The sequence below is a fragment of the Solea senegalensis genome, linkage group LG9 (assembly GCF_019176455.1).
Source record: "Solea senegalensis isolate Sse05_10M linkage group LG9, IFAPA_SoseM_1, whole genome shotgun sequence".
Lineage (NCBI taxonomy): Eukaryota > Metazoa > Chordata > Actinopteri > Pleuronectiformes > Soleidae > Solea > Solea senegalensis.
Genome location: NC_058029.1, coordinates 6,697,611 through 6,710,127, shown reverse-complemented (window position 1 = coordinate 6,710,127; position 12,517 = coordinate 6,697,611). Strand labels below are relative to the sequence as shown.

Here is a 12,517-nt window from a genome sequence, read left to right as displayed (position 1 = left end):
ACTGAGATTTAGAAGCATCAGCACAAAGTTAAACATCCCGCAGTAACTTTATGGTTGCACATCCACTTGATGATTTATTCACATCGGGCACAAGGTTATTTGATTTATTTATACATTTGTAGAAGTGCGGGCATTCCGGGGCATAGCAAGTACAGAGATAAAGATGGAGATGTGTTTACAATGGATCATTTTGAAGACCTGTCTTCAAAACTTGAAGAATGTTATGGGGTTGGCATTAAAAATACCCTGTGAATGTTTGTAACGGGGGTGTTGGATAAACTTTTGAAATGCTGGCATTGTCATGACTTTCCTGGTAATTGCTTTTCTGTAGAGATTTTGTATATTTGTTCTTTTGGTTATTGCTTCTTTTTTTTTCTTCTTTTTTTTGTCGATGCATTTGTGAAATATAAGTGGGCTTTATAGGAGCGCCTGTTAAAAATGGCCCTGTAGTCAGACATCCTCAGAGACATCGACACTATTAATAGTAAAACCAGAGGAGAAAAGTGTGTGTGTCCCGTTTGAGCACATTTTCACAATGTCTATAAAATCTAAAACAAAGAGGAACCAGGGGCCAAAAATGTTACAATCACCCAAACTCAAGACTTAAATCAAAGCCAATGACCAAAGGTAGAATATGAATGAACGGAGTAAGAAGAAAAGTAATTCAACCAGGGTTGGATTTTAAGGCTTTTTGGATAACAACACTAAGTAAAGGGACTTTCCCCATAAAACCAAGTGATTCAAATGCAGAGCGCATGGGGAGATAACTTTATAGAGTTACTGGAAGGAGACTGTTCATGAACACTAACTATCACAAAGTCATGTATGAATCGTCCGTGTTTCACTTAAACACGTGCAAGAAAGCGGGTTTTTATTGTCTCTCTTGTTAAACTTGGACTTTCATAGAGCAGACGAACGTTAGAACAAGAACAAGAAAGTTAAACTGTAACTTTCAAGCAAATTTCACTAGACAAAATAAACTGGGAAAAGAAAGACATATAGTCTATTTTGAATTATTTTGTTGATCATTGATCTTAACCAACCACAAATATAAGATCATGGTTCCCTGCATTGCCTCGTCCTGCCGATTCACTCTCAGCCAGTGTCATCTGGGCTGAGCTCCAGCTCCCGTTACTGCACGCAGAGGATAAGCAGTGGAGATAATGGATGACGGATTGATGGATGGATATTATTCACAGAAATCATAATGATCCGGACGTCTTCAAGCCCTTAACACCATGTTCTGGAAAATAGGGTCCTTGTCACACATGACACTGATGTTTCTAATTTTCCACTCCAGGAACAGCACAGTTCTCAACTCCAAGGTTCTGTCAGTGACAATCAAACCGACGCCAGCTTCTCTCTCTGCTCCAGTTGTCGTGGAATTCTCTCACCGGTATAACGTAAGTGACAAGTACATTTTTTTTTTTTTTTGTTAAACCAAAATTCCAGTCTGTTGTGACGTGAAGCTTTAGTACTGGACTCTTTGATGGTGACTGTATGCTTTTCCTCTGTTCTCTATAGCAAACCAACAACCAGACATGTATATCTTGGGACGAGAGCGAAAGGTAAGGCTCATTTTATGTGGCATCTGATTATGCACACGCCTTACATTTTTGTATATGTAAAACTGGACTGATATGACTCTTTGAAAGCTACTAGAAATGCTATGGTTGCAGTTAAAACTGTGGATATCAGAATAAAAGTGAGTGTTTTATGTATACTGGGTGAGGAAAATGTGAAATAGTGTTTTTTTTTGGAGGTTGTACTATACACAGAGTTGTAGTCCGTCCATGGTTCTCAAACTGTGGTACGTATACCACCAAGTACACTCTGGTGGTACTTGAAGGAAAAGAAAGTAGTAACACTGTTCAACTGTATGTATCAGGGTATGTGAACTTTGGTGATAATGGTGTTACTTTGAGAGCTCAGTATTTTCCCAGGTGGTACTTGGTATGAAAACGTTGACAACCACTGATCTATATCGGTGTAAATTACACTTAATTACATACTTAATTGCTGTCAGAAGCTCATATTAAGCTACATTACTAATCCAGCCATCAATTCTTCAGTCAAAAACTTTGGGCCAAACCAAGATATTGTGAGAAACCACTGGTCAGACTTTTAAGACCAAGCGCATCTCATTTTCTCAGAGGATGAACTGATAAACTAATTTTCACACCACTATATAAGTATTAACAGTAACTAACACTTCCACTATACAGGGATAGTCCACTATCTACTGCCAAAGCTCTGAGAAATACATAAGTTTCCCCCAAAATGTATTTGAGAAAAATAAATGTTAAAACCCTTTAACACCGAAGCCTCAAAATGTCCATCTGGACTTTATTTTTCTTATTTTTTTTGCTTATTTTAACCATAAAAGGGCCAAAAAATGTCCTGTGAGTAAGTGCTTTTTCACATTTTTCCAGAATAACGTTCAATATCTGGCAGCTATTTACAATTTACTGCATGTTAAAATAGTGTATTAACAGTTTAAAATGAAAAAAAACACCAGGTGTGTTAAATTTGAAATCTGAACAGTATAAAACACATTTAAAATAACATTTGGTTGAGTTTTTGTCTCAGTGTCCAATTGCAAAGTGTTTTTCCAACTCTTTCCTCTCTGGGGATAAAGACACTGAAGTGAAATTATAATATAATATAATAACCAGGCGAGAAAATTGCAACTTCTCAGCTTTTACAAACCGTTAGAATTCTTCCGATAGCACAGACCGTTGCGTAAATACGGTAATACAGTGAGCTTGCGCAAATGTGTTGTCTGCAATACATATATATATTTTTAGATACTTTATTAATCCCCTTAGGGAAATTATTCTCTGCATTTTGACCCATCCTATAATTAGGAGCAGTGGGCTGCCACACTGAGTAGCGCCCGGGAAGCAATGGGGGTTAGGTACCTTGCTCAGGGTTACCCCAGCCCTTTCGACCTGGTGGGGACTTGAACCGGCGACCTTCCGGTTACAAGCCAAGTTCCCTTTCCACTTGGCCACAGGCTGCCAATGCGTTCATTGTTAAAGGGTTAAAAAAAAAAAAAAAGGTTGAACAATTTATTAGCAGGAGAATTGGAGTGTTAATCCTGTTGTAAATGACTGATCCACATTTCCTTTTGTCATGTATTTAATAAGAACATTGCAAACTGAAATTCAGACGTATTATGAACACTTTTAGGGCGTCTTTTTATCACATGAAATCAATTCCACCCACAGCCATGACAGACCTGTCAAACTATACACCAATGCAACAAGCTTGGCTGACATCCGGTGGTCCTAATCATTGTTTACTCCAGTATCAACAGCACAAACACTGGGAAGCCCGCTTGTAGTGTTGTGGGAATTCCCTACACTCCAAGTGGGTGTTTCAGAGACGCCATGTTCCCACTCGCTGCAGTGTTTTTTAATCTTGACACAGTCGATGCACTGTGGAGTATGTTGGACAGCTTGGCAGCTCTCGTCTGTGGGACGACGCTAACCCCGCGCTACCATTGATACGACACTGATGCAGCGTGTGGAAAATTAAAAGTGTCGCTCACAGCTTTGCCTCCCTCCACCGGCCCACGCGCGAGCATCAACGTGTACGGGAGCGGTTTGAGTTAGAGAAAAGACCGAGTGAGTAAGAGAGCGCAGTGAGCCTGCACGCTAAAGACAGACTGAAATATATATACACGTCTTCTGCGGCCTCATACAAAGCACTTCTCGTATGCTCATTGTTCTTAAGTGCCCCCATTTGTTTAGCACACAAGAATATAGTGTGAGCAGTTAGAGCATGAGCAGGAAGTGAGGGGAAAGAGAAAGAGGGGTGCAGACATGTTGCTGCCTTATTGCAATGCAGGCACGGACATTTGCATTTAGATCGATGCATACACTTGTGTTACTGAGACAGAGAGAGGAACATTCGTAGACTCAGTCGACGGACGAACAGAAGTAGGTTATGGCACAACAACAACAACAAGTGAAACATGGAGGAATAAATTGGAAATAAAAAAACTGGAGTAAATATAGAATAATTCAGGGGATGTTAAGACGGCAGCTTTCCCCAACAATAAAACTTTACAAACGGCCTTAACATTATAGCCGAGACAGTCGCAATTGCCGCTTGGGCTGTTCTGTGTCATCCAAAACTACCATAAACTCTTGAATAGAGGTTTTATTTAATCCAGCGTCAGAGACAACCGGGCCTTTATTCATCAGACGCACCCGTGAGACTCATAAAAGTTAACGCTCCAAGGCTTTTGTTTGTGCTGTGCATTTATTTCCACTCGCATGTTTTTAGAAAGCTTAAAGATAAACAGATGAAACAGAAGCAGTGCCACCGGGAATCATAGGGGGGCAGTGCAGCTGAAAGTTCAAGGGAGACAGCCATGATTTGTAATGATTATTATTAATAACGACGTTATTGCGTCCTCCGTTGCCGTCATCATGTTTGTTGTTGTGATCCTATGCTTAACTAAACTGTCTGTGTAAAGGTCTAATAGAAGTATGTGGGCAGTGACAGTTGCATTGTTTGGAACGGACGTATTTGCTATTGACATGTAAAGGCAGCTTAAATGCGCCCCTGTAATTAATCTCTCATTTCCGTGTTCAGCCTCGAAAAGTATTGGGTTTCATCCACTGAAGGTCAACGCTGATGAAAACAAGAAAACAAAAGAGCCATAATAGTCTGCAAAGTGATTATAAATCATGAGTGGCTGAGAACAATGATGAAAACAAATTTCTGGGCAGCAGGCGAGTGATGAGTAGGACACAGCTCATGATGCACTGATGGACTTTGTTGTCGTTCGCACAGTTTCACTCACTCATTGCGGTTTCACACTCCAACAGCTTATGTTTGTTTGCGCAGTGCTGCTGAAGTGCTGGCATTATTTGATTTGAATAATACATTTTAATCCAGCAATTTATCTACAGTGTCTGTGTGATGTCAGGAAAATGAACAATGGTTTCTGTACGGGGATATTTACAGGGACAGTGTGTAAGATTCAGCTACATTTGCTGATGTAGTTTGTCCATTGTGGGCCACTGTAAACACATGATGATTCAAAACCATGACCTTTATTGAGCCCGATGTACAGTACATATGAAATGCTCATTCTAGGGTTACGATAAACAACAATTCATACAATCAGATGATTAAGTGTCATTATTTTATTTGACATTATTGCCAAATAAAAAATAATTTCACCAAAGTGTTACATACTGGACCTTGAATGAAAGGTTTAACGTGTTTATAAAACACATGTTCAATCCAATGACACGTTTCTGAACCAATAATACTCCACTAATTTAGAAGTTAAAGACATTTTTAGCCTCTTACTTATGGAGATGAGGGTGATGATGATGATTTTGTGGCCCCAGCAACCCCACGACCCTCATGTGAGGATAACCTGGTTGGGTTTGGGCATAAAAACCTGGTTAGGACTAGAAGATTAAATAGTTGCAGAATCCTCTCCATGAGACAAACTGCATCACACTTATTTTCTCCAAATTATCTCCAAATTGTTATCGCCTCATAACAGTCCTCAATAAATTCAATCTTCCAACATGCTTTTGCAGAAAGGTAAAATAGCGTGTGCTGACCTTGGTCACCTCTGGGACATCACCACCGTCCACAGACACGAGACACAGTGGGAGAAGACGACGGCCGAGGCAAAGCAAGGACAAAGAATCTAATTTGGCATGTTAAAGTCCAGGGGGTTGGGGCTGCGGGGGAGACATGCTCTATGCAAAATTAAAATCCATCTTGGACAGCAGCTGTGATTAATGAGTTAATATTTGAGAGAGGAATTGTTATCAGAGGAGGCGTCCTTGTCGTGCAGATAAGAGCTGTGAAGCAGCCCGAGCGTTCATTGGCCTGTGCTTCAATCTCCTGGAATCAATAACATGACCATCAGCCACTTCACTCTCACTCACACTGACATTATTGCTTAGCTTTGTTTGCAGTCTCTCTTAACTGATGTACTATAAATACATGAACTCGATGTGATGTGTCGGAGAATCTGATAAGTCTAAAACACACTACAAGAAATGCAATTAGTCCATGTGGTGGTTCATTATCCGGAATTTTCATCATAACTTTAGAGGGATTAGATACTGTTATTAGAGACTTGACAGGAAATGGGTGGGGGGCAGACAGATGGCAAACAACATGCAAATGTAGGTCCCTCGCCATACGTGGACTACAGATGTTCCTGGTCACTGCCTCTTCACAATAACACGCCTGATCACAGATTTAAATATCCCGTGTTTGCATAAATCAACTGGCTGGTGCGGGAGATGAGACCTTGCAGGAATCTTCTCTAGGTCACTAGAGATTTTGGCGAGGTAAAAAGTTATTTTCATAAGACACCGGCGACTTACCTGTCTTGCTTTGGACCTTCAATTTGACCTTCACGGGTTAATCAGAAAGTGCTGGAGCGAACCGCTGTGGACTTGTCGTCATTTATTGCAATATAGTTATGGGAGAGAGGGTGAAGGTCAGTGAGCGGAGGTCGTGTTTGTTTACAAGTACGTATGACCAGACAGAGGCTGCATCTCAGGGAACAGGCAGCACTCAAATCCCAGGTGATTATATTCAGAGCATGCTAATCCATTCTTGCCCCGCTATTTGAGAATGAATACCCCTGAAAGTGTTAATTCTACAATGGACCGGCCAGAAAGTCATGGGACAAAGTAAGGCCTAAATCATAACCCCCTTTATCATTCATTTGAAGGTGTATTTGTGTAGTGGGGTGAAATCAGTGAAGCTGCAAATGAGAAAACCAAACCAATGAGCTGAATGATGCTAAAAATGCTCCATAGCAGAGGCCACTAATAGGTGGTTTCTTGGTCTGGATCAGGTTCCAGACACTTTCCTATCTGGACTCAAATCTATAATCAATAAGTGAGATGGTTGCCACATTTTGACAGCGTGTTTGGATTTTAACTGGTGTCTACAGCTTCTCTAGTCGTGGCATGATTCTACTCCACGAGTGAGGTGCAGCCAAGACGAGAGAGGAGGAAGAACAGACTCGTAATCAGCGAGAAGTTGGAAAAGTAACTTCCCATGACGTGATCAGAGAAGAGAAAAGCAATCAGATTTTAATCAAGACTGGACAGACTCATTATTTAAAAGAAGGATGGGAGAGTGTCATTTCCTTTTTATTTTCAAAAATGAAGCTGTTAAGTTGAAGCTCGACATGTGAGACAGTTGCAGTCATGACCAAAGCAAGACACTGTGTGCTCCTTGAATTCTTATGTTGATATTGAGGGTGACATTTTCTTTCACCTGTTTTTTTTTTACTTTAAAAAAAAAGGTGGTCCCTGTTGTGCGTTTCATCTGTGCTGACAGACTCCTTTTCATCCATGTGGTCTGTTTGTTGGCAAGGGACATTCTTCCATGCAGGGCTGCTACGCCAGCGACCTAAATGATCTAGTTAGACTGTGAGGGCAAGTCTGTCTGCAGGCCAGTGTGCGGCTCACAGAGAGGCCTAATCACGTCAGCCGCACAGAGAAACTGCAGCACGTTTTACTATATTGGATTTGTGCTAAAGTGTCAACACCAAGTCACCTCCTGGGGCTAACACACACACACACATGCACAGACACACATGATGCTGGCTTTCAGTTTTGTCTTTCCCACCCTTGCGGTGCGGCGGGGACTCATTAATCTACAGTCATTTCTAAAAGGGTCTTAATAACGTTGCGGTAATGACGGCGTAATAATGGCTCCTTTTACCCTCATGATACCATTAGAAACAAAGACCACGACCATAAAAATTGCAGAGAAATGCGATAAACCCGCTGAAAGATACTCTTCTTGGTGTCAAGGTTGACATTGATTATCACTGCGATCGAGTGTCTATGACAAGAGACACACCTGTGTCTGCTGGACCTTAGGGGCTAACTGGATTTGTGATGTACAATATAATTTGATGCCAAAAGAACAGAACTGTGGTGTCCCTATGCAGGTTCCTGGATCCTTTGTCGGCTTAGATTGAAGTGTCACAGCAACATGATTAGTTTGTCCCATTTCAAAGGATCCACCAACGTGGCCTAGTAATGAGTCGTGCAGTTCCAAGGCAGACAAGGATTCCCAATCCCAGGAGTCGCCGCGTGTCGGTGACACAAATTAGGTGCACGTACTGTTCCAAGTAAACAAAGCGACTGTGGTGATGCACTGGATCATTTTGTGTTTAATTACATCTAACTACGTTCATCGTAAAGTGCAACCTCAAGTAACACACGTCCAGTCAGAACATAATCACATTTGTCCCCTATTTCCATAACAACATTGGGACATATGGACAATAGCATTCCAGAATAGTTTTCCCAACATCCCGATACAAGTTATCACTCAAGTTCAAATCAGTTGGAAATAGTATGCAAATAGATGTGAATTTCATGTCTCTGCATGACTTTATATGTAATCTCATAAGAGCAAAACATGCTGGTTAAAAGAACAAATAGACACCAGATAGTTGAGTTAAACTACACTCACACTTCCATAACACATGCATTGCAGTCTAATCATAAACCTGTGAAGACGAGGAAATGATAAGCAAACAGCATCAAGTGATCTGTTATAAGTATTATCATCACAACGATTATGATTTAATCCATTCAGAATGAACTTGAGCGACACAATTTGTCCGAAACAAGCTCCCTGATTTTTATTTTGCTTAAGTAAAGCGAGAGAACGCTCTGTAACTCAGACCCATGCGTCAACATTTACATAAATAATTGGCGTCTTGCTTCTCCCTTTATTTATGTGAGGCCTGTATTCAAGTCTATAGATTTCCCCGAGCGTCTTTCAAAAAGTGGCGTGATTGACGTCTCAAGTGCCTGCTATTGTCAGTGCCTGACAAATTAATTTGGATTCCAGGGCCAGACTGCAAGTTTGAGTCAAACCCTGCACACGGCTCCATCAAGTCCGTGTAAATTCAGCTCAGTCAAGTTGATGTAAACTTGTGCAAGGAGCGCGCTGTCGCTTGCTGCTGCCGCCTGTCCTTTAATTCATAACCGTGCTTCTGCTTTTTCATCACTTTGACTTATTTGCTTAATTTCTCTGTGCACTGAGTCAGACTAATTCATGGCCAGCTTGTGTCAGTTGCTGAGTCAAATGGAGTTTTGCAGTCTGCCAGTGAAGTAAAATTAGCAAACCCCGACAGGAACAATGCCCTATGCGGCTTAGATGCAACCATCTATACATCCTGGTTTGGACTGCAGGGTTTTCTATGTGCACAGTAAAGCAGAAGTGTTGTTACATGCCAGATACATGCAGAGACGTACCAATGACTTTGCGGGGATTAAAAGGGTCAATTTAAGGATATATAGAATAGAACATGATCTTGTTCTTTTGGCTTCTCCCTTCAGGGGTCGCCACAGCGGATCATTTGCCTCCACCTTGCTCTATCTTTTCACAAGAGGTGGATGAGCATGACTGTGAGTGTTCGCACGCAATGTGCGGAAAGAGCCAGGCGTTTGATGCAGCGGCTCTGTGTGAGACGGCTTGTGCAACAATATTTACACACACTCATATGTGGAGGTGGCACGTCTGTGGGGAAGGAGTGTTGCTACTGAGCAGGGGAAGTGGGCAATTCCCTGCGGCTCCCAAGTTGAGAGGAGGTACATAGAATGGGTATGTTCTATTATCAACTACAGGAAACTGCACTATGCTCAGAAACAACCTTACAAGGTCCCATGGTCATGGCATGAAAGTTCCCTCCTGCCAGGAGCCCATAAAATCCCTTGAAACACCCCTGCTCATGGCGCAGTATAGACTTCCACTGTAGGGGTTGAGTTAAAGACCTTTATGAGTTCATCCATGTGCAACGTTTTGCTTCTTAAATATTTATGGTGTTAAAAGTTTCATTGCCTTTTCGTATTTCCTATTGAAACGATGATAAAACAATAATCATAGCCTTGTAGTTATGACTTTGTATGTACTGTATGTGTAGACTCTGGCTAGTAATGAGTCTCCACAGTATTGGAACACATCGCACATAAACACCAGAGCACGTGGAGCAGACAGACTTTCTCCAACAGCTTGAGGAGGTTCTCCCATCATCGCCTTTAAATGCTCTTTGCGTTGCATTGTCCCGTCCCTGAGGGAAACTTCTTTATCTTCCAGCAGATATTTTGAAATATCATAGCAGTTAAAAGAAAGAAGCAGAGACACTGATTATCACTGGTCCAGTTTACCATGTCCAACCCTTTATGGATAAATAAGTGTCTTCCAGGCAACGTTTCATGAGCTACACAGTTCATCTGAGTCATGGTTGTTGTGGTCGCTTCTCTTCATAACTCTACAGCTACTTCTGATATTGAAAGTGAAACTACTCTGCTCCTTTTCCTCTGATTATTTTTTTTTAAATATTAGTTTGTGTCTGGTGTTGTTTGGAAGAAAGAAGACAGAGTCTCTGTATTGTATTGTCATTATTAAGACGGATGAGTTATATTATGTAAAAGAGAAAAAAACGCCTTAATTATTATTAAAAAAAAAGTATGTTCAAAGAAAACTGCACAATAGCATACAACCATTTACGGGAATTAATAATTAAATATGAAGAAGGTATTCGGTATTATAATAATAATAAAATAATAATAATTATTATTATTATAATAACTAGTATACAGTGGGGATGATCTATAATGTTGGTATATAGTGTGTCCAGGCAGGAACCTGCAGCAGCAGCAGCGGCAGCAGCAGCAGCAGTGGTAGTAGCTGCTCGCCGCCGCCTCGTCCTCCTCAGCGCGTTCACTTCGCTCCGTGCGCTTTCGCCAGCACCCGGCGGAGATGTGAAGTGGATGAAATAGCCGGTGTAACGCGGTGGGATTTGAACCCGCTTTCGTATTTCTGTTGCCGGGAACTGTCTCTTTATTCACCGCATTGCCTCTTCTGTGTGTGTGTGTGTGTCTGTGTCTCTCTGCGCGCGTGTGTGTGTGTGTGCGCGTGTGCGCGCGTGTGTGCATGTGTGTGTCTCCTCCTGTGCAGCTCCTCTCTGCTGGGATCCTGGTCTGCCAGGGGCTGCAAAACCGTGCTGGTCGACTCATTCAGAACCAAATGCGTGTGTGACAGACTGTCCACCTTCGCCATTTTAGCACGGCTAAATCCCGAAATGGTAAGTGCGACTAAACCTCCCTTCACTTGGTGTTAAAGGTATCCGAGACGTTGTGGGTGTTTCTTTTTTTTTTTTTCCTTTTCTTTTTTGGTAAGGCTCTTTTTTCTCCGTGAATGCATCAGCTGTTTTTTTTTCCTCCATAGGGCGTCATTGTCATTACATATCAACAGATCCTCCCCCTCTCCTCCTCCCCCCTCTTCCTCTTTCTGTCTCCACATGCCAAAACCATGATGACAAAAGCTATTATGGGATTTAAAGACTTATAACAGGCTTCATACTGTATATTCTCTCTCTCTATATATATACATAGATACACATGTATGTTCAGCAATGCACACAGCAAGGACAGCACACCGCTGCTCTGCTAACCTGTGCGTGAAGCTCACACAAGCCGTTGTGAGTGGGATTTAAAGATGATGCTGTAAAAACGATGATGGTCACCTGCATGCAAACCCCCTCCTCCACTCCCCAACCCCCCGTTTCTCGTAATTTCACTGTGAACACCCAACAATTAATGCTCACATTAGCATATTTTAACATATTAGACTGTCACCAGCGTCTCCATGGCAACCAGGCCCCCCACAGGGAACATGGTGAATGGCGATTCAGTACAGAAAGAGGGAAAGGACGCCACGTTTCGATGGAGGCTCGGTGCCACATCCGAGTACAGGACACACTTCCTTTATGCGCTGTGGCCGCGACTGGACACAGCAAGCCAACAGTGTGTGGGTGTGTGTGTGTGCGCGTGTGTGTGTGTGTGCATGACAATTTCCTTCTATATACATTAATCACAGAAGAACCCCAGTGACTCAAACATGCCCCAGTTTCTTCAGGAAAAGGGCAGTGTCTTTGTGGGGAATTTTCATTCAGTGCGATTAGTTATTAGACTGGAAATTGCCTTGGAAGCAATTTGTTCACCAGTTGCCCTGGTAACAGCATGGTTACCGAGGTTTTCTTAAAGACATAGGAAGCAGTGGGCTGTTCTTCCTGCTGCCTGCACGGCCTAGAAGGAAGGCTGTGCCAGGGGATGCTGTTGATGAAATGCTTTAACTGTGAGTAGAGCCTTGTGATTCTGTTTGCTCACGATAGCTGTGGTTTTCAGAGTTGCTCCGTTTTAATGGCCTCGGCACCAGCAGTCGTCGCGTGGAACGGCTGCCATGTTGTGTTCCGTTTGTGCTTTGTGCTCTCGGTGCTGAAATAGGAGTTCATTGGTTAATTAAATGTCTGACAGAGCGTCGGTCTGTGACTGTGATGACCTTCCTGAGTGTCTGTGCAGGTCATCCATGGCAGGAGCTGGAAGGGCCTCGGCCACATGGTCGTGCTCAGCCGATTGGCCCAAGTGTATACAATAGAGCTAGCAAGTCTCCGTCTCTTCACGTTCACACTCTGCATACACACATC

General features: G+C 42.3%; 1 protein-coding gene across 11 annotated transcripts in view; it reads left to right on the top strand.

Annotated features, from left to right (window-relative positions):
- Nucleotides 1-12,517, top strand: part of adgrb1a (adhesion G protein-coupled receptor B1a) — a 123,867-nt gene that overhangs the window by 78,618 nt on the left and 32,732 nt on the right. For all 11 annotated transcript variants that reach the window (XM_044033797.1, XM_044033798.1, XM_044033800.1 and 8 more), the window contains 3 exons: nt 1,301-1,403; nt 1,525-1,568; nt 10,990-11,116. In XM_044033797.1, the coding sequence (XP_043889732.1) occupies nt 1,301-1,403; nt 1,525-1,568; nt 10,990-11,116 (274 nt within the window). The remainder of the gene's footprint in view (nt 1-1,300; nt 1,404-1,524; nt 1,569-10,989; nt 11,117-12,517) is intronic.